This window comes from Urocampus carinirostris, chromosome 2 (assembly GCF_059441175.1).
Source record: "Urocampus carinirostris isolate Australia breed hairy pipefish chromosome 2, RoL_Ucar_1.0, whole genome shotgun sequence".
Taxonomy (NCBI): Eukaryota; Metazoa; Chordata; class Actinopteri; order Syngnathiformes; family Syngnathidae; genus Urocampus; species Urocampus carinirostris.
This window is the reverse complement of record NC_142350.1, coordinates 56,937,175-56,959,228: the sequence shown is the minus strand read 5'-3', so window position 1 is coordinate 56,959,228 and position 22,054 is coordinate 56,937,175. Positions and strand designations below refer to the sequence as shown.

General features: G+C 38.9%; 2 protein-coding genes and 2 long non-coding RNA genes across 5 annotated transcripts in view; 2 read left to right on the top strand and 2 right to left on the bottom strand.

Moving 5' to 3' along the window:
• The window catches only part of mindy3 (MINDY lysine 48 deubiquitinase 3), a 35,478-nt gene extending 20,025 nt beyond the window's left edge, over positions 1 to 15,453 (bottom strand). Inside the window, exons 1-11 of one of the 2 annotated variants that reach the window (XM_088327233.1) lie at positions 15,324 to 15,453; positions 14,604 to 14,913; positions 12,978 to 13,057; positions 12,779 to 12,839; positions 12,502 to 12,708; positions 11,966 to 12,017; positions 11,065 to 11,179; positions 10,914 to 10,987; positions 10,728 to 10,807; positions 10,466 to 10,536; positions 7,779 to 7,859 (exon numbers count right to left, since the gene is read on the bottom strand). In XM_088327233.1, the coding sequence (XP_088183359.1) occupies positions 7,779 to 7,859; positions 10,466 to 10,536; positions 10,728 to 10,807; positions 10,914 to 10,987; positions 11,065 to 11,179; positions 11,966 to 12,017; positions 12,502 to 12,708; positions 12,779 to 12,839; positions 12,978 to 13,057; positions 14,604 to 14,697 (915 nt within the window). In that variant the 5' untranslated portion in view covers positions 14,698 to 14,913; positions 15,324 to 15,453. Of the gene's footprint in view, positions 1 to 7,778; positions 7,860 to 10,465; positions 10,537 to 10,727; positions 10,808 to 10,913; positions 10,988 to 11,064; positions 11,180 to 11,965; positions 12,018 to 12,501; positions 12,709 to 12,778; positions 12,840 to 12,977; positions 13,058 to 14,603; positions 15,071 to 15,323 lie in introns of those variants that run through there. The other variant, XM_088327234.1, reaches the window with a different exon arrangement.
• A 37-nt stretch (positions 15,454 to 15,490) lies between these two features.
• LOC148372657 (uncharacterized) lies at positions 15,491 to 16,673 on the top strand. The gene is made up of 2 exons (XR_015849548.1): positions 15,491 to 15,884; positions 16,299 to 16,673. It is a non-coding gene; the product is annotated as an uncharacterized LOC148372657 (long non-coding RNA).
• An 83-nt stretch (positions 16,674 to 16,756) lies between these two features.
• LOC148372656 (uncharacterized) lies at positions 16,757 to 18,230 on the bottom strand. Its single transcript, XR_015849549.1, has 2 exons — positions 17,986 to 18,230; positions 16,757 to 17,221 (listed from the first exon to the last, which is right to left on the bottom strand). It is a non-coding gene; the product is annotated as an uncharacterized LOC148372656 (long non-coding RNA).
• A 14-nt stretch (positions 18,231 to 18,244) lies between these two features.
• Positions 18,245 to 22,054, top strand: part of LOC148372653 (uncharacterized) — a 95,122-nt gene continuing 91,312 nt past the window's right edge. Inside the window, exons 1-2 of the mRNA XM_088327235.1 lie at positions 18,245 to 18,654; positions 18,737 to 18,846. Of these exons, the coding sequence (XP_088183361.1) occupies positions 18,588 to 18,654; positions 18,737 to 18,846 (177 nt within the window). The 5' untranslated portion in view covers positions 18,245 to 18,587. The remainder of the gene's footprint in view (positions 18,655 to 18,736; positions 18,847 to 22,054) is intronic.

Below are 22,054 nucleotides of genomic sequence, written 5' to 3'. Positions count from 1 at the left end.
GTCTGTGCGTGCTTGTCTTTCATCTGTGTTTTATTAGAGGCCTGAGGAAGATGCTGCTGAGTTGGGAAACATACTCGACATGGAGTGTGTTTGTGTGCGTCTCGCTGCCATTATATGACATTACTTCAAAGGTGTTCACATCCGAGCCATGTTGTAATCACCCTTTTGTAAAACGTTTATTTTCCTGAAAAGAGAACGATATTTGACTTGTGCGAGCATTGATTCTGCAAATGGCGCTTCAAACGAGACATAATATCATCAGGGCAGCGAGCAGCATGTGTGTGGCCTTGAGGAACACATTCCATTCCTCTGCGTCCCAACGTTTTTGGCTAAAATCCTTGACCCTCTCCACGGTGCAACAACAAGCTACTCAACACAGGAACAAAGTTAACCAAACACAAGATAAAAGAAATCAAGCATGTCGTGAGTTACGTCACTGACAAGCTTTTCGACCTGCTTTTGATCACAACTGTACATGAGGATTGAAAATCAGTGCTATAGACCTCTAACTTTTCAATGAGAGGTACTCTTGAATTCAGTTTACATGCACTATAAAAGGTACTTTAAAATGTGGAGTACTTCCTCTTGGCCTTCCATTCTTTTCAACCCTTATTTTCACATTGAGAGAGCTATGTGACTAAATACCCTTCCAGTCTGCCCAAATAGCTTTGGTGCATACTGAGAGGCTTTGAGAGGAGAGAGTCCGATGGGGGATCCGTTTCGACACAACAAAGGCCGGATCTTGTCAAGCAAGGGCCATGTTCCAATAGGGTTTACCACATGATGACCTGAAAAGGTTTGCTCCATCAATGGGCCCCGAATGCTTTTCATCTGACTTGATTTGGGACATCTTATCTTCTTGTATTTGGTTTTTCGATGCACGTGTTTCAAGTACAGAGCAGCTTTACATGGTAACTATTGTCTTGCCGGAAAATAGAGGTTACACCACAAAATGGTCCTACAGCATTCAGATGGATCCAGTGACAAAGGCCAATACACAAGGGGAAAGGACAACTAATGCAGAACGCACACACATCTTTTCAGCTTACCACAATGGCCTTTGGTTTGACATGTCAAAGATTATTAATGACTGTTCATGTACACCGCTTTGCCACTTTATTCTTCTGTTGCCCTCACTTCAGACTTGAATGAAATGAAAAGATTTACATGGGGATAGAGATGTTCCATTTTTGTCAGGCCAATAACAGTTTGGTTTTAAAGTCATTATGAATGCTGTTGCATGTAGAGCCCAACTTCTGAAAATTGTGAGTCTGTACATTATTTTCTAACTGTATTTCTTTTATGCAAGTCAAGTCAAAGTTAAGTTCTTAAAAAGAAAACAATTATTTGCATCTTTCAGTTAAACGATTTAAAATATATTCAGTAAGGCAGATGATTTTTAATTTAATACATCTACTTTTTAATGAGAGAAATAATCTGGATTGTTTTTTTGTATATTTTTTTGTATATTTTTGAAGTAAAATCACTTTGCATTGGTTTCCATCACCATTCAAGAGGATTCCGAAAGGTATAGACAAAAAAAGAGCAAATAGTAAAAAAATAAATAAATCAAGCCCCTAACATACAATGTCCATGTCTTCTTATGTGGACCATTGTTTTTCTAGGAAAAAAAACCCAAAACACATCTGCAAAGATTGAATCACTGTCAAGGTTACTGAAATTCCTACTGAATGTCAAACCAACTATAAATCATGCTGATCCACATGAATAAATCTCTCTTTGTAAACTTAAACCATGTGAGCTTTTTTTTTTTGGTGTTTGCTATTTTGGAAATCTCATCATAATACCGCAATAAGGACCTTGCCTGTATTTTTTTTTAAATTCAGTGAAGACAGTCACCAGGTCACTTGGCATTTGCCTTGCCTGTTGGCATGACTTTAACTACTTTTTTGGTTTTGCCAACACCGGGTAGAGAACTTGACATCAACTATGTTTTCACTCTCCACATATGTTTTTCTGTCATGTACCAATCCTTAAAGAAAAGGTGCTGTGTGTGTGCGCGTGGATTCGCAGACTACTCTCAGGACACAGAGCACCGGGTGAGGCTCTGGTCTCTGCTGGAAAATCACTGACTACTGTACAAAGAAAAAAAAACATACCTAGAACTCCCTCAGAAATAAATACAGCAGTGCTCATCATTCACCAGAGGAATAGGGTCAATAAAAAATGTCACCCACGTACACGCTTTTCCTGACTGACCATTGCGTTGGTCCTTGAAGGACATCCTGTCCTCAAGTATTTCTTTCCTTCCTTCAGTACTCATTTGGGACCAATAGATTGAGGATGTTTGTGGAAGTATTTGACTTGGGTAAGTCACATTAAGAGCATTTCATATTTTCAGGGAGAGGGTGATTAAAGTATAGGTAAAGTACATTCTTTGAGAGAGAAAGATAAATGAAACGAAATGATGAAATGAAATGATCTGCATTTATATAGCGCTTTTCAAGTCAATGACTTACCAAAGCGCTTTACATTGTGCTTCACATTTCCCAATAGCGGCCGTGATCTGTGCAGCCATGTAAGGCGCTAACCTGCATATTGGGGGTATTGGGGGTTCAGTGTCTTACCCAAGGACACTTCGACATGTAACTCGGACAAGCCGGGATTCGAACTGGGATCCCTTGATCTCAAGACGGGCGCTCTACCTCCTGAGCTACTGCCGCCCCGGCAAACAAGATTATTAGAGCTGTGTCCTCCATCATCACTGCCTTCTATTTCCTGGCATCTCCAAAGCAGATCCAATTCCTATTAAATATTTTTAGCAAGTGCACAGAGAATGCATGGGTAGAAAGATGCTGGAATGGTCTTTGTGGAGGTAGATTAGATTAAGAAAAACACTAATGCTATTAAACTGACGGTCTTAAAAGCCACAGTCACACACCAGCAAAAACCTGGGGGAATACAAACCCGTCCCCAATGGCGGACAGAAGGCACCACTAACACATCAGACACAGGGATCAGATGTTGTTTTTGTGAGGAAGCTTCTATATTGGGACTAATCGCTACATTACCAGGTAGTGCAGATTTCGTATTGCAGCAGATGGTAAATTGAGGTACATATTAAATAAAAGCTGAAACGTAAACAGATTTACTTTAAAGAGGAACATTGGGTGACATCAACAGCTATGTGATCAGAATATGCATTGGCCATCACTGCTGTGAAAAGCCGGTCTGATACAGTACAAATTCTGGTCACAAGTTGCTGGTGATGCCTAGCTTTCTAAGCAAAATAATATTGAGCAAAATGAGTCTAAAAATTAGAAGTAGAGGATATCAGAAGTTGTAGATACATTCTTACAAAGTAAAATCGCGTGCAAGCAGATCACACCTTGAAAACAACGTTTTATGAGGAAAAACCCCGGATTACTCAAAAAAATGAGTACCGGTGGCAATGACTCCAAGGTTGATGCAAAAGTTAAAGCATTAGGAAACCAGCGAACAACCCCGAAGAAATAATTAAGGTAAGCGCTAACTCTCAAGAAATATTTATTTATTCCCCTACAAATAGCTTCCCCAAAGTTTCCTCTAAAACATGCGACTGACTCCCAAAAAAAAAAAACATTTCTGGTGAAAAATTAGAGTAAAATCTTTAATTTGGTAGTGTCTGTTTATATAACCCTAAGATACAATGTTCTATAAGCCTGGAAAAATCAACAAATTTGACTCAAAATCGGCATGCACTTGTAGATGCTCTTTGGGTAAATTGTCTTGCCCACATAGAGCTAAAAGTGACAGAGCGTTGAGAGAAGTCCTGTACATTACAAGGCATGCATGTGCATATATTCATGTTTAGTCAGAGTACAAATAGATCCAGATGTGAACTTTAGAATCACTTTTGCTCATGGGAAGTCATTCACCTGAACCACACGCACAAGTCAGTTATGTAGAAAACCAATCAGGATTAGGGTACAGACGCTCCCAACTCACAACCATTCGACTTACGATAAACAGTAGATAAATTTTTTTCGGAGTGTCGAAAATTATCCGGACATTGCTTTGAGTTCGATTTTTTAGTGAGTGCACCTTTTTCCGAATACAGGAGATTACTGTAATGCTTCTTTACGCCGCCACCGGTGTGTGGCACTGTGAGATGTCACCCAGCATCCACCCAGAAGAAAAAAAATCAGCTTCCTCCTAGTTCGTGTGTAAACATTCTATACTGTGTATACTATGTCTATACCATCTACAGCGCGCTAAGACATTTTTGTTGTTTAATATCTTATTCATCCATTCAATATGGTTGGTGTAAAGAAGAGGTGAGCTGTTCTTTTGGAAAAAAAAAAAGTGGTATAAGAAAGCTTGATGTGGTTGAGAAAATGGTTAAATCGCTTTTTTTCGGCCACTCTCTAACACGGAGAAGGACATCTTGAAGCTTATCTTCCAAAAGTAAGTTATACTTATGCTCTATAAAGATAAATAAAGTTCTTATTTATTTTCTGAAATGAATATTTTTTGGTACAAAACAATACAGGTTACTTATACAAGCCTTAAACATACTTATATAAACCTTAAAAATACAAAATATAGCACTGAAGCAACTTACGAACAAATTCAACTTACGAACTATTGTCCGAAACCTGTATCTGCTCTCAATTAAATGTTTAAGAATATGTCACAAAACATGGATCAATGAAACCTGGCTAGAAAGCAGATGAACATGTTTCACTTGATTACGAAGCGTGTAACTGAGCTTTTCAATTAATGGTGTGTTACGGGTGTGGCGTTTTAAAGATAATTCACTGGAATCTTTCTGCTTTTAGTACAATTTGTTCAACAAAAGCACGACGAATTGATTCTGTACAAGTCACTCGGCCAGCTAAATACACAAGACATGACAATATCTAATGTTACAAGCTCAGGGACCGAGATGTCTGAATTGTGGATTGCACTCATGAGTTCCACGCACACACACAATAAATTTGCAGTGGTTGTAATCTGAGAATTGGGACTCCAGACCGCCTTCGATTGAAGTTGAAACAACACGCTTGACCTCAGAATGGTTGAGGGCAGTCCACATAAAGCGAAGGACCACAGCGTGCGTTCACATGTGCCTCTAGGTTATTGGTGAATGATCTAAAGATCATTTAAGAAGTAACTCCTTAAGGAATTTAAGCAACGTGGACTTCAACCTAAAACAACCAGCTATAAAATTACACATTTGATGAACAAGTTAATGACACTTGGTTCTTCAAAAGACGACTGATCTTGAAAACAGTCCAGCGATCTATCTTCTTTTCTGCTGGTCTATTTATGAATGAGGGCAGGCAATAGTGCCGATCCCAATCAATTTCTGTCATCAGTTTGGAAGTGGTCACTGCGATATGATTTAAGTTGCAGAAAAGTCTCCCACTGTAAATTATCCACAAAACTACTACTAAGAACCACATTAATGAAAATCGCAACAAGTACAAGACAAAATATAAATAATTAAACACCCCACAAACAAAACCGCTGTTTACATTTTTTAAGGTCATTTTAACTTTAACTCCTGAAACTTAAAGATGGGGTGTGTCGTTTGAGCTGTCCTGAAAATGTTGAAAGTAAAATATTTTTTCTATTAAAAATGTGTTAACAATCCCCAACTGAGTTCCATGAGCCCTTATGCTTTATTTTCTACTGCACCTATCTGCTGTTATCTTACTCTTATCACAGTTGTTTGGGGTGCAACACATTGGTTCAGGAATGGGGCCAAGGAATACTGAGAGTGACGTCCTGTTGGTCCCCGCAGTTGTTTTTTCTAATTTCTAGTTGTCAATGTAGTATGAAAATGATGAAAGTAAGAAAAACCCTCCTTCTAGTGGAGTACAAGCGCCATACCAACCCCCACAAAAACTGAAACAAGAAGATTTTATTCGAGCACGACCTAGAACCACACATACTTGAACGCGCATCATGAATTAACTGCCTGAGGCTGGGATCATGACGTTAAGTCAGGAAATGGCGGAAGAGAGTAATAAAGTTCCGTATGGCTTGTTTAAATTATTTCTTACAAACTAATTTAAAATGGGCCCTTTGTTTTATACTTGGCCAAATTACCCATAAAGTGTATTTTATATAGAACTAACAAAAAGTAGTAATTTTGTTTAGAAATAAACATAAAAAAGGGGTACATTTGTTGTAAACCGTTTCAAAATGCGAGTGATTTGTAAAAACAAACTTTAAAAAAAAGTATTGTATTATTTTACGTAACAGCCTTAAAAATTTGGATTGCACATAACAAACATCCTAAAACAACCTGAGTCCTTACGTTTAAAACAAGCCCCGAAATATGGCTCATGTTAGAATTTTCTTTTTAATGATTGTATTTTAAAACATCTGAAGTTGTGTAATTTCTCTCCAGCTACCTAAAAAAAAGTCAGATCGTGCAAAACAAATTGCCAAAAATGTTACTGTACAGCTCCCAAATATAGGTTGTTTTATATGATGCAACTGAGAAATGTTGATTAAATTGAACCAACTTTAACAATTTTCACTGAAGGGCAAGATGTAGAAGAATTAGGGGAAACCGTTTCTGAGCATTAGGTGGAGATGGTGGACATGTGGGCTGCACATCCACTTTCATTAGTGATAGCTTACGGTCAATCAGCACACTGGCAAAGATAATCACGGTAATAAGGAATACACTCGTCGTAATCAGAGCAACGAATGCAATGTATGACTGCAGTTTGGTTCCAAAAACTTTAGTTCTTTGCCACACGTGGGACTAATCAATTCTTGAAAGAATAAAGAAAAAGAGTAATATTTGTCTCTTTGGTTGACCACGTTTTTATAAGAGGGGTAGCCTAGGGTTGGTGGTCACTAATTTATTACCATATATAAAATGATTGTAACTAGCTATTAGCACTTTTTCATCAACAAAAACTGTTAAACTCTTACCCTTTTCTAAAATAAAAAAGTGAACATAAGCATTGACCTGAAAAAAAAAAGATTCTTCAAAGGCTAAAGTTCAACCATCTTTAAGGCAAAAGTGCAACCATCTTCGAAGAATTTAGCTCACTTCATTAATATTTCCCTCATCCACTGCCATGATCTCTTCCCACAAATGGACTTCAGACATCACTCCAAACAAATATGAGCGTTCATCTGTATCATTAAAACAAACAGAGTTGAGTTTTTTATTGCGAAAAAAAGAAACTCCTCATTTTCTGTTGTTACAATCCCAGTTTAGCAAAGAAACTCTGTTCGTAATTTTGGAAGACGCTCATTTATTTGGCAGGCACTGACAACTAGTACCTCTTGAAGCCTTGTTTGAACCACATTAAAGACTGCAGATGTATTCCTGCATTACTTACATCAGAACCCCCTCAGAGAAAAATGTTCTTGTGGTCTGTATAACCGCAAGTAATTATTACCGCAATCAATAAAGCTTTAATGTACCGTACATATGTACACCAGACATGAGGATGAGACAATCAGGTTTTTCAGCCATACAGGTTTGTAGTGCGTGCTTGTTCCCATATGCAGGACACAACCAATATCGTTACAACTTTAGGATCAGGTCTACACTCCATTTTAGAAAGAAACTGCACAGGTGGAAAGCTGAGAATAAGCACTGACCATATATGACAATGTCTCTTACACTCACTCGCTTTTCCCTCCTATCATCCCTCCCTTGCACTCATATCCAACCTTCCTTTATTAAATCTGTTAAGTGGGTTCCATATTTTGGTTTTCGTAACCTGTCAGGAAGTCTGGCTTTTATTAAACACTGCGTGACATGTGTTTAGACAATTATGGACGGGGTGCATTGAACTTGCCTTTGTGAAAAACACAGAAAGGTGAGTTTCACTGCCAATGATCCAAATGGGGAACTTGGGCGACTTCAGGAAAGTCCCCACCTGAAAAAAACAAGATGACAGAATGTCTTTGTTTTCTTGATTACATTTCTTAGTCTAGTTGTGAATCACAATGTGTAAAAGGTTTATTTAGATTTGAGAAAAGTCAATGTTGGTACTGGTGCAGACTAGAATGGTGGGAAAATTAAGTTTGTGAAATTCTTTTCCCCCTGTTCTCTATATAGAGCTTCTACTTCAACTTTAAAAGCTAGAGCAATAAATCAAAAGTGCCGTTTTGGGGAGTAAAATATATTTCAAGTCTGTCATGGAGCTTCATTTTTAGCCTTGTCCTATTTTATTAGGAAATATGTTTCCTTTCCTTCTTTTTCAATGCCACAGTAAAAAAATTTTGTTTAATTTTCTCAATCTCAAACACAATATACTGATTTGAATTGTCTTCATTGTCATTGATATCAGCGTTGTGAAACATTGTATGCAACGACATTAGACATGGCACTTCAGGGTAAACATGTAATAAAGATGAAGTGAAAAATGAGATAAGACTATCAGGATAAATCGGTAAAAATATTTACAAATCAGTGATTAAAGGCTGGCCTAAGTTATGAAATAGTGCAAGTCATGAATAGGTTATCGAAACAGTAGTGCAATAAAAAGCAGTGAAAAAACATTTGACAGCAACTAAAACATGAGCAGCAACAACAACAACAAAAGACCCTAATACGTCGCAAGATAAACATGTTTCCAAAATGGAAAGTAAAAAGAGAAAACAGTCAGAAATGCAAAAACAGTATATGTTGTCCAACGAATACTATTTTCATCAGATCAGGGGAAATTTTAGGTCCAGAGCTCTCAAGGTGCTCAGCAGAGTTTAATTATGTATTCATTTATTTTCAATTCACTTGAAGTGAATTAGGATCATTTAACACTGTTTCCTTCCCATTTGTGCACATAACATTCCACTTCAAACTAATCCACTGGGTAGCGCTGACAACATTCTATCGATTATCTGCACCTCTCATCCTTAGTAGGATCGCAAGGGTCCTAGAGCCTATCCCAGCTACATTTGGGCAGTTGGCAGGAGACACCCTGAAGTGGTTGCCAGCCAGTTGCAGTGAACTCACTGTTCATTCACACCTAAGGACAATTTGGACCGGCCAATGGATGTTTTTTGAATGTGGGAGGAAACTCATGCAAGCACGGGAAGAACATGCAAACCCCGGCGAGGAAGGTGACCTCAGAACTGTGCCACGGACGCGCTAACCAATCAGTTGCCGAGCTGCTCGCTGACAACCATATACAAATAATTTAGTATGAGGTTTTATGTATTTTAATACAGTTACTGCGGGTACAAGACTCGCAACCGAACATAATGCCTTTTTTTAGAGAAAAGACAACTGTGAATGTCCATGCCGGTGGTGGGTGGATGACCACACACATAGCTTACACATACGCAACAATTAAGCTAGGCTGGTCATTGTTGAATTCTATTCAATGCAGCTAACCAAATATCTGTATTATTGTATGGTCTGTATGGTATTGGGTGGTAAAATAGTTGTTCAAAGTAACTAATGTATAACATCCTCTCGCCGTAATACACCGGAGCCTATACAGAAAGCTTGCGGAGAGTGAGAGTTGTGCTAGGAATCAAATGGACTGAATCATTTAAAGGCAGTGGAGTATTGATGATGCTGTGTTCTTCACATTAATTTTTACTTTACTTTTTATTTTGTATCTAGCATTTTTCATCACCTTTAAGCCTCTCCTGCCCATTAATAAGGAAATAACTTTAAAAAATTCTGTAATTTTGGGGGTGCTTGGGTTGAATTTGGGGGTGCGTGAAAACAAGGTTTTTATGCCCATGATCAAGATAAATACTTTAAAGGGACAGTGTGTAATAAAACTTAGTGCCTCCTAGTGGTACAAAATGTTTAATTCAGTAAAAACCCTCATAGATTTGAATACTAAGCACAAATACATGAAGTATAATACCATTGTGTATGTGTTTGTCTTGCTGTAGGTCACCCCTCTCGAGGGATATGACCAGGGTAGATAGATATATAGATAATACCAATGTTATGTTTTGTAAAATAAATCATAGGTCGAGCAATTTGTATTTTTTTTTTACATAGTAGAATACCTACGTAGAGTCGCCATCATGTTCGTCTGGCATATTGCCGCTACGATGTGCTCTGTGGCACTGGTTTTCATTCGCATAAGACAATACAGTGCTGTCTAGTGATCAAAAATTACACACCGGGGCTTTAAGGCAGAGTACAAAATGCCGAAAATGTCTATCTGACAGACAAACATTACGCAAATTCAGTGTATCTCTGGAACTTAATTGATGTCACTGCACTTTATTCAGGGTACTGAAGTCCGACACACTGTTTGGTAATTGAGTTTGCAATAACAAAGCCAAAATAATTTCTGTCACATCTAGCAGGAAATTGTACTTGAAGCTATTTTCCTTTTTCTCTTATTTTTTCCACTGAAGTGAGAGTGTTAGAAGAACACACACACGTTTCACATAGAAAACCTCCGTTGAGTTTATTAGTATCCGTAGAGAAATAATCAAAATGTGTAAAGCTTTATCAATTCTGTTTGGAAGTGTGTATTTTTACATGCATGAGCATTTACAGGAACCATACCTTACAGTATCGTAGTGACTCCATTAGCGTGAGGAATCCAACTGATGCTTGCTTGTGAATACCGTGCAGCTCTGGACACAAAAACACGCAGGGACAGACAGAGAAAAATAAAGGGAAAAAAATAAATTACAATGCAAACATATACATAAGGGTAGAACTAGTGCCCCCTGGTGGACATGGTTGCCAAGAATAAAAATGCTATTTTAGAATCATTCCATCCATATTTTCAACAACTGGTTGTGATAAATATTTGCAGTCTTACTCATTCCAGAACATTCTCGGTCTCCATCCCAGACATTCGACACTGCATGGCCAGTTACAAGGAGGTTTACCAAACTTTGGCTGAAAAATGATGAAATAAAAATTAGTCTTTGTGACCGCTTGGGAATAACTGAACCACCGCATCATGGTTTATCCTTCACCCTAGTAGAAAACTATGTAAGGGTACCTTCCATGGCCATGTACTGGGTCTACAAGGGGTTCCAATGTGTCCTGGATCTCATTTTTAATATTCTCAATCCCCTGTAGAGACAAAAACATTACATTTCCGATCATCAAGCGCATACACGGGTTCTTCTATATTTGTTCTGGAATCAAACCTTGGTGAGGATGACAGAGTAAAGGAAAAGCAGCACCCCACAACACCCACTCCAGGTTTCAAAGAGAGAAAGCACTTCCGCTTGGAGATCTGACACAGACATCACAACCTGCTTCCTGCATGAAGGAATTAAACCAAAATAAATAATTGTGCTTTATTACAGTACACACAACTACTAATCCTTATAATACAAATCTTGATATGAACATTTCTTTGAATTGTAAAAAGCAGATGCACCATAATTTAACATCAATTGATCGTATGCCACCAGTTGTACCTCCATATTTGTGTGTGAAAATACAGAATATCGGTGTGTGTTCACACACTGCCAATTGTATCAGTAAGCCAGACAATTTTGTTTAATTCTGATTATACCAAGTGCATTGGCTTAGCCATGTACAATTTTCCCGTCCCACAAGCCTGTTACATTATTCAATTCAAATGAATACATGCAAACGCTACTATGTCAAACCCAAACATTATGCAGCACTCAAATTTAAAGACCACCATTAGCAAACACGGATTTACAGGCTAGAGCAATTACAATATTTTATGTTGCGTTATGTCTGCTGCATGCACACTCTTCGGCAAGCATTTCCAAATGATAAAGTGCTGCTTAAATAACAATTTATATACATTTTTACAGCTGCTTATATCTGGCAATGAGGATTTATTTCTCATGGTAACACAAAACCGATTGATTTTCACATTGGAGTAAGAGGCACTTGTTTATAAAAAAAACACACACAAAAAAAGCTGTTTTAAACAGTACATAATAGTTAGCAGTCCAACAACAGCTTTTTTTTTTTTACAAAGATGAGAGAACTCTTCATTTGTGGGGCAAAAAAAATCAAGTTTTGACTTAAATATTATTGTGGAGAAAAGTCAAAAGCGCCACTTACTGAAGAAGACTGTGAAATCGCTCAAAGCCAAGGTCTTCAACAGTCAAAGAAGCTAGGTATAATAAAAACAAAAGCAGTGCAAATTAAAAGTCTACACATACTGAACATATAAATTATTTGGAACGCAAATATTTTATATATATATATATATATATACATACATATACACACACATATTGCATACATACATACATACACTCAATAGATAAATATTTCACAATATATTTCCCCTGTAATAATCCTTTAATTTTGTATAGTTTCATTAAAAAAAGAAAAAAAATCTAGGTTTGATGTCACTGAAGGAACGTTTTTCAAATTGTTTATCAGTCATGTCATTTATGAAATTTGATGAAAGGAGTTGTAAACTTTGCATATATGTACACTACGGTGTTAGGAGTTTCTCATAGCAACAGCCGATACAACAACAGTTAGTCCTTCAAGGTACTAAGAATGTTTAACAGAGTGGGCATTCATGTTTGGGTGTCACGTTTCCAAACCAAAGCACTGTAATAGGAAAAAAAGATGCCAAGACTCACTGGGCTGCTGGCCCTCCAGTGTTTGGCTGCTTTCTGGCACTGGAACTTCCTGCGTTTGTGACTCTGTCTGACCTTTCCTAAGAGTGTGGGGATATGGGCTCTGACCCTTGGTCCATGACACAAGACAGAACCCCGTGGTGGTACTGGAGCAAGCAGACTCGAGGATTTCACTCAATGCAGAACACAGAACAGTTTTCTGTTCCTCCTCTGAAAAGCACAAATGCATAATTTAATATACAAGGAACCAAATACAATAGATCTCGTTTTGATGGACCACCTGTCACTTGTCTCCAGTTGGATGTCTCTCTGTTAAAGAGAATAGTCTTTAGGATGAACGCCTGCAAGGAGATACAGTTATTAAGTGTGAAAGTGTGATTTAGTTGAAAAATGCAGTATACTATGACCGTTAATGTCACCTGAAATCATGTTTTAAATAATTCACATACTGTATACAGATTAAATTAAAAGAATCATACCTGTACAGGGACAATAACAGCACATGGTCCTCCTTCAAATTGTTCCAATGCTGTTTGCTCACTCTCACTGAATACAAATCCTGTGAATAAGTAAGAACAAGTATACAGGAAGGGTGCATGGTGCAGGATAACCAACCACGGGCATGAGGAAAACTACGATTCAAGGTGGTGTAAAAGATTCTGGATGTTTTTGATAATTCATCACATGATATATGTTGTGGTGATACAATAGTGAGAAATATTGCAACAATGGCACACGTCAACTGTATTCTGCACAATTAATTATGTGCAGAGCAAATATTACCTCATACTATTTCTTATGTTCCATACATTTTTTTTTTAACATTTCCAATCGTGTACCTCTTATAACGATTTTTTATGGGAAAAAGACATCTTATATTCTTGAGTAGTTTTTTTGTGAGACCAATCTCTTCTTGCTCATTTCGTCTCTAATTTGGATCTGTCTCGGTCACTGGTAGCAGACGGCAACGTCATCGTAGATTGATTATATTGTTGCGGTACATTAGCAAATGTTTTTTATACGCATTGATGAAAGAGATTTACAAAGGTCTGCTCTGCCTTACTCTGATATCGATAGAAAGTTTTAAGGTATGTGAAGAAAGTGCATAGAGAGTAAAGGAAAACAATGTGAACTGATACTCTGACATCCTTGTTGCAAATTAAACTTCTGTTACAGAGTAAAACCATACGTAGAACCAATGAAGTCTGAAAAATTATGCAGTGCTACATACAAGAAGCAACACTACTATCTATCTAAGCTGGACATATCCCTTGAGAGGGGACAGCAAGTCAAACACATACACAAAAAAAAACCTAATATAATAATTTAAAAGATAAATAATAATAATAAAATAATAAAAAGATAATTTGTGTAAACAAGTCAGTTTATTTACCAAATTCGCAACACTAACAGTTCTTTCAGCATCATTCTTGGATTTTTGTGCATTTGCAGTAAATGCAGTGTTACCTGCTTGCTTGCTGCTTGGTTCTTGCTTGAAAGAAGCAACACTATATTTATGGCAATGAATTGATCTGCATTTATATAGCGCTTTTCAAGTCAATGACTTCCCAAAGCGCTTTACATTGTGCTTCACATTTCCCAATAGCGGCCGTGATCTGTGCAGCCATGTAAGGCGCTAACTGGGGGTAATTGGGGGTTCAATGTCTTACCCAAGGACACTTCGACATGTAACACGGACAAGCCGGGATTCGAACTGGGATCCCTTAATCCTAAAACGATCGCTCTACCTCCTGAGCTACTGCCGCCCCAAATGAACAAAGATCCAAGAAAGGTGCTAAAAGAACTGTTAGTGTTGTGTATTTGGTAAATAAACTTGTTTACACAAACTATCTTTAGTAATATTACATATTATAGTGAGAAAATAAGTGGCACTTTGTGTTTGTAAGATTAATTACTGCCTAATAAGAGAAAATTGCAATCAACAAGGCCAGTGGTTAGCTGAGTTTGACAGGTATGTTTCCTCCATCCTACAAGAGAACGAACGTGACAAAATTCAGATTCAGGATATTTATTCTGTTAGAGATGTCGGAGTATCAGTTCCCAAAATGCAATCATAGAAAATAATCACGAACATAATACTATACCTTGCGTCCATCTGCGAAAGATAGAAGCAGAAACTGCCCCACTAGTCGGTCTGCCCCACACTAAATCCACCAGCTCTTTATTTAAGTCTGACATGACCGATTTCACTGTAAGCAGATGCACGTCCACAGACTATCCAAGCCAACTGATATTTTCTAGGGGCCAACTTGCAAGCTCTTTAGTCCAAATGATAGTCCACCTTCCACCCTGTGGCATTGGCCACAGGATACCTGTGGCACAACGCAGGATTCCGGTCAGCGCTGGCAAGACACTGGTTGGTCCGAGGAATGACATCAACGTGATCCCACCAGCCTGCAAATAGCACGAATAAAAATCATGCACAAGCCTGCATATACAAAAAACATCACAAACAGAATCATGCAACGTGTGTAGAAGTCAAACTGCAGTTATTACAACAAATTGCATGCAAACAAAAGCAGGGAAGCTAGCTCGTCGTTGCAAGGGAGCAATAACACAAATGACGACAGATGAGGGGGTAAAATGATTGCGTGTCTAGCTTTTATCATTGTTCTGCGTTTACTACGTGCATGATACATTTTGAAGCTCAATACTGTAAGATTAATGATAACGCAAGTTAGCATTAGCATTCTTCGAGTGGTAGCTAACCTTAGTATTGTTTAGAAATTCATTTCACTGTCAACGCGAGGGTAATATCTTTATTTTAGTCGTCGTTGATTTATAAAACGCACAAGCTTACTCACCCGAAATAAAAAGTCAAGAAATGTTTCTCGATAGATTGTGCGATGTCAGTAATATCAACGCCTGTCATTCGTATTTACAACGGACATGGGGAAGCCATTACGTCATAAGAACGCGCGCGATTATTGGTTGAAATCCAGAAGCTTCCGGTTGAGTCAGGGGTGCGTTCTCATCACTGGGCCCAATCCCATTTCTCTCACTCGGCCCCGAGAACCCTCCAGTGAGGTCCCTCGATAGAGGAGTGCCCTCATCGAGTGGAGTGCAAAGTGGAAAAGGTTTGGACAAGACTTGCAAGGTTCCACCCCTGTCCAGGAGATGGCGGTAATATTAATTGGCTGTAGACCTTAGTGACGTATAGGCCTACGTCACATGTAAACAACTCGAGTCTCAACGTAGTGTGTCAGTTGGAGAGTTCGTGCAACGTTAAAAATGCCCGCTACAGCTGTGTTATTACCGATTGCCTGAAAGCTCATCATCTTTTCCGTGTCTCCAATCAACGGAGGAGAAATGTGCTATACTGAAGACAGCTTTGGCGCTATGTAGTGCTGATTCATCTTTACAAGGTACGTACACTCATTAAAAAAAATGACCCGTTCGGTCAAATACAGTAAGAGTTAACATACAATGCACGTTCACATAATACCCTATGTTTGTGTAGACATAAATGGCAATCTACTTATTAGTATCTTAATGCCATTTTATGACATATAGTAGGGGTTTTGAATGTGTGACATGACGAAAAGTAAACAAACACAAGAACAGTCCACCTGACCCTTAAGCTGACATAATATCGTCACCAAACTTCCCTGTACGACCCAAAAACCTTAGTTCATAAGGAATTTAATTCAAAAGAGTTGTCATTGGATATAAAAAAGGTCATTTCAACATTTTTTCATGATGCTTACATCACAGTTAAAGCGGTCTTTTTCTTTTCTATGCCCACTTTTATGTCTAAATTGTTATCTATTGTGTTCCAGAGTGGCTGTCCCATAAGCGTGGACAGGTTGGACAGGAATGTTCCCATCCTGTGCTTATGGTTGGATGTGGAGTCAGAACTCATTCAGGACTTAAGGTTGAGCAAGAAGGTTATGTGGGCCCTGCATGAGCTGCTAAAGAGGGAACAGGGCCGTGGCTGGAGGTCCTGATCTACGTGTACTGGCTGGCCCACGCTCTGTCCTACCGTGTGGTGTCACGGGTCTTCAGGGTTCCCAGGTCCACCGTACAAAGAATTGTCCACAGTTAATATGGAATAAATTGCCCAAAAGCCATATTTAGGCTCTTTAAGTCAGACCCACATTTGCATTATGTGCTTTTCTGCATTACTATTCAATAAACATCTTCATTTTGAGTAACACCTTGGTGGTTTATTTCATAATGATGTGAGATACTGTGTGTGAACTATGTGACTGTTGGACAGAAAACAACTACAAATCACTCCAGCTTAAATAATAGTTTACTTTCAGAAAAACAAACTCACATTGGGCCAAAATACATAATAGTAAATAATGTGTCACAAATTTTAACAAAAATATACCAATACTTCCATGAAGCTGGAAAACACAAACTGGAACTTCATTGAGTTCTTAATAAAAAAAACAATATTATCCTTTTATAAAACAAAGGGAAACATTGCAGAGATGTCACTGTTCTGGAAATTTGTCCACGAGCTTCCCAAAAAGGACGGGAACCGCTCAGTTTTGGCCACAGTTTCTTCGAGCCTTTTCCTCACTCCGGCAGACTCCGCTTTCAAAAAGTCAAGGAGTGTATCGTGCTTCCTTTTTTTTCTGGGTGATTTGGGGTTTGGCGCCGGATTAGAAGGTGCCAACGACGTGCCCGGTGGTGTGGATGGCGTGGTAGCTGTGATGGTGACCAGCTCTTCCACGGGACGTTCTACAGTGGCCTTTAGGTTGGGTGGAAAAAACAAGAATTACTTAATGCTGATGTATTGTACAAAAACAACTGAGTATAGGATGCTCAGCAAGTTGATGTGAGACAGGAAATTATAGGATGTGTTCTGGATAATTATTTGATAGTGAATAGATACACAAAATTGACATGTTATTCTTATGGCTGTATGAGCCTTCTATTGGCCAGCATCACATATGCTTTAGAATTGTCTCCACATTTGGACAACATTTTGAGAAGGTAATTAGTTTACTTAATATGTGTTTACAGAGAAGGCAGTGGACTATGTGATAGTAGTTTGTTTCAACTGTATTTCCACGTGAAATTCGGAGACATTACTCATAATGCATGATGAAAACTAATGCATTCTGATCTCACATGAAAGAATCATATTGTAAATAAAACACGACACCCGAAATTGTGTGCAGTAAACAAGCGCTTATGTCCAGAACGGTATTCTGACTATGCTCCTTTAGCGACTGGCCATGTACAGTAGATGTAAAAGGACGACTCGTTTAAGATAAAAACAGGGATGGGCTGAACCGTGATTTTCTGCCCAGTTATCCTACTTTAAAGTTTGTAGCGTGAAGATTTTTTTTTGCCAGCTCCCTTGGTAGATTAGTGCACTTCGTAAAGTAGCGATTTTGCAATGTTCGTGTTTTAACGCGAAAATACGATTTTCTATTGCATTTACGTCTAACTAAGATATCTCAATACATTTTGTTGCAAATACATGCGTGGTTGTGGAAAACTACTTACATTTGTGCGGTTCCTTTCCGGGCATGTTTGTTGATATTGAGAATTCGCAAAGCCTTCTGGGTAGTCACTTCGCCGCCAAGTGAGGTCGAGAGCCCCCTCGGTCTTGAAGTGGCTACGACATGGTTTGAGGGCACTTCTGCCTCGGTCTTGAGAGTATCGGGACACACCCCATTTTCACGTGAACGCGCAAACCGAGTGACTAGGGCACATAGCGAGTGAAAGTGCGAAGAATGGGACTCAGCCTTAGTGTCATTGGATGAAACGCTTGTCGTTTATGTGAATCTCGCCTTGGTTTCATTTTCGTGGTCAGTAATTCAATCAGGTTGAGTAAATCAACTTAGAACACCTTTTTTAAGCTAGTATGCATTTTCATGATGAAAATATAATAACTGGATCTATTTTAGAAATGACAAAGATGATTTATTTCCGCATATGTGGAGTTTGTCCATTGCGTCTTTCCGTAGTGACAGCAAAAGATCGTTCGGCGCATGCGTACCATCCCAAAAGTGTTTGCCCCTGCGAGCCATGTGTTTTATGACAAACTAAGAAAATCTGCTCTTAAAGTTCAAATTGTCATAAAATAAGCCGTCGGATTTGTAATCATGGGCGGGCAGGCAAAGACAAAGAAGAAAACCAGACCAAAGAGGAAAGACTACCGCTCCAATAACGGTAATTTACAACACGCAACAATGACAGCATTACTATGTGCAAAAAATATCCAACTCTCCCTTAATTCGTATGATTCATCCAGATGCCGGCATAGTTGGCTTGACACCCCAAGAAAGGATGAAAGTGAGAATGCACGAAAAAGCAAAGAAGAAAACAGCAGCCAAGTACTCTGTTGAGCAGTTACTAGAGAAGGTAAGTCAGCTTGACCCAAGTGACAACCCAAGTTTTATTCTTAAAGGGACATAATGTGTTTAGTCCCTCCCAGGGCTTGTAAAAATGTATTTGATTAAATAAAAACAATACTGATTTGAATAATCGTTAAAAAAAAACATGAACTATAATGAACACGTACATGTTTAAACAAGAAATTTGTATTTATTTAACTTTAAAAGTGTATTTGTTTATATTTATTGTGTATTTGTGTGTGTGTGTATGTATCCATCCATTATCTGCACCACGTATCCTCAGTAGGGTCGCAGGGGTGCTGGAGCCCATCCCAGCTATCTTTGGGCAGTGGGCAGGGGACACCCTGAACTGGATGCCAGCCAGTCACCGGGCACACAGAGACGGACAACTCTCTCGCTCATTCACACCTAGGGACAATTTTGACTGGCCAATTAACCTGACATGCATGTTTTTGGAATGTAGGAGGAAACCAGAGTGCCCGGAAGAAACCCACGCAAGCATGGGGAGAACATGCTCCACACTGGACGGTTCGATCTCATGACCTCAGAACTGTGCCGCACATGCGCTAACTACTGCTCTGCCGTGCTGCCTGTGTGTGTGTAAAAGTCAAGTCAAGTAATGTTTATATATACTGGACTCAAGTCAAGTCAAGTCAAATTTATTTATATAGCCCTTAATCACAAAAAGGTCTCAAAGGACTGCACAGGATTACAGTTACAAAATTACACAATTACCTGATCTTAAACTAGCAAACCAGCATGCGGGCAAGGAAAAACTCAAAAACCTCAGTGTGAGGAGAAAAGAGAAACATTGAGAAAGGACCTCACATGTGGTAATCCCCCTTCCAGGATTGAACAGGGTGAATTACAATTAGCATTACTGTACACAGAATAGTAAACACTAGGTAAGATGTTGAAAATGTCCGGAAAGAGCATGACATCAACGACGACGCCAGCTGGTAAATGCAGGGGTTGACATGCTGCAGGTCAGACCCCGGTCCGCTGACCCATCCCAAATCATCCTTCTCCTTCGTATCAGCCAGGCAGGCCTCAGAAAAAGACAGGACAAAACAGAATACGAGGTGGGCATCAATCATATGCTTTGGAATAGAAGTGTGTCTTAAGCCTCAATTTAAAAACTTCCGTTGAGGTTGCAGATCTTATCTCCAGAGGCAGGGCATTCCACAACACCGGGGCCCGGATGGAGAACGCTCTCGAACCCGCAGACTTCTTGGCTCTCGGAATCACAAGTAGACCGGCATTTTCCGAGCGCAGACTCCGTGCAGGAACATAGGGGGAAATCAAATCGGAGAGATAAGAGGGTGCAAGCCCATGCAAACATTTATATGTTAATAAGAGAACCTTAAAGTCACATCTTAAGTGGACTGGGAGCCAGTGCAAGTTGGCCAATACAGGTGTAATATGCTCAAACTTTTTAGTCTTAGTCAAAAGTCTAGCTGCCGCATTCTGAACCAGCTGCAAACTTTTAATGCTAGACATCGGGAGACCAGAAAGCAATACATTACAGTAATCGAGCCGAGAAGTAATAAACGCATGAATTAAAATCTCTGCATCTGATTGGGACAGCATTGAACGAATCTTCGCAATATTACGGAGGTGGTAGAAAGCTATTCTAGTAATATTTTTCACATGTAACTGAAACGACAGATTAGGATCAAATATAACACCTAGATTTTTGACCAAGTCACTTTGGGTGATATTACATTTGTCTAGGTTCAGGGTAATGTTTGAAAACAAATGACGACAGTGAGCTGGACCAATAATCAACATTTCAGTTTTTTCTCGGTTAAGGCGTAAAAAATTATTTGACATCCATCTTTGAATCTCAGTAAGGCAATCCTCCAGATTTCTAAAACTTAAATGTCCAGTTTTTTCCAGTGGCACATACAGTTGAGTGTCATCTGCATAGCAATGGAAACTAATATTATACTTGCGGATAATGTCACCAAGCGGGATCATATAAATACTAAAAAGAAGGGGGCCAAGTACAGAGCCTTGAGGAACACCACAAGGGACATTAGATTGTTTAGAGGTCATATTGCCATAGTTAACACATTGCATCCTGTCTGACAGGTAGGACCTAAACCACGAGAGTACAGTTCCTGAGATACCAATGCGTTCTAGACGAATCAATAATATGTTGTGGTCGACCGTATCAAAAGCAGCGCTGAGATCCAGCAGCAGTAACATTGATGAGGCACCAGAATCCATTGTTAAAAGGAGATCATTGGTTACTTTTGCAAGGGCTGTCTCAGTAGAATGATTTGCTCTAAATGCTGACTGGACAGTTTCAAAAAGGTTATTTTCTGACATGAAGTCATTTAGCTGCTGTGCAACGACCTTTTCAAGTAATTTCGCAAGAAATGGCAGATTTGACACTGGCCTATAGTTACCTAGGCTTTCTGGGTCAAGGTTAGGTCGCTTAAGCGTGGGTTTAATGACGGCAGACTTGAAGGCTACAGGAACAATACCCGAGGATAGCGATATATTAATAATATTTAAAACTGATGGTCCTAAGATCTCAAACAGATCCTTCACCAGTGAAGCTGGAAACGGATCAAGCAGGCACGTAGTTTGTTTGGCCCTACTGACCATCTGTGTTAGATTATCAAGGGACAATTCATTGAAACTGGAGAATGTTTCTAAACAACCGCTGACACAGTCCATACCTAGCACCTCCACATCTTTGATATAGGAGGAGGAAACAGAGCGTTCTTTTAAAATTTCATTCCTGATTAGTTGAATCTTTTTATTAAAAAATTCCATAATGTCATTAGCAGAATGAGTGCAACCATTTGGGTTAAGTTGTTGTCTGGTAAGTTTCGCCACTGTGTCAAATAAAAATTTTGGATTATTCTTATGTTCAACAATAATCTTAGAGAAATACGAAGCTTTAGCTGAGGCAAGAGCTACTTTATATTTCAGCAAACTGTCACACCAGGCCAGTCGAAAAACCTCCAGCTTAGTAGTGCGCCATTTTCGTTCAATTTTTCTGCAACTTTGTTTGAGTAACCTAGTTTCTTCAGTAAACCAAGGTGTATTCTTCTTGGGTCGGAATTTATACTTTAGGGGCGCCACAGAATCAAGAACATTTACCAAAGCAGTATTGAAGTTGTTTGTAAGTGAGTCAACAGACCCAGTGTACGAAGGGAAGGCTGCAGTTACCGTAGGTAATAATTCTTTTAAGGCTAACA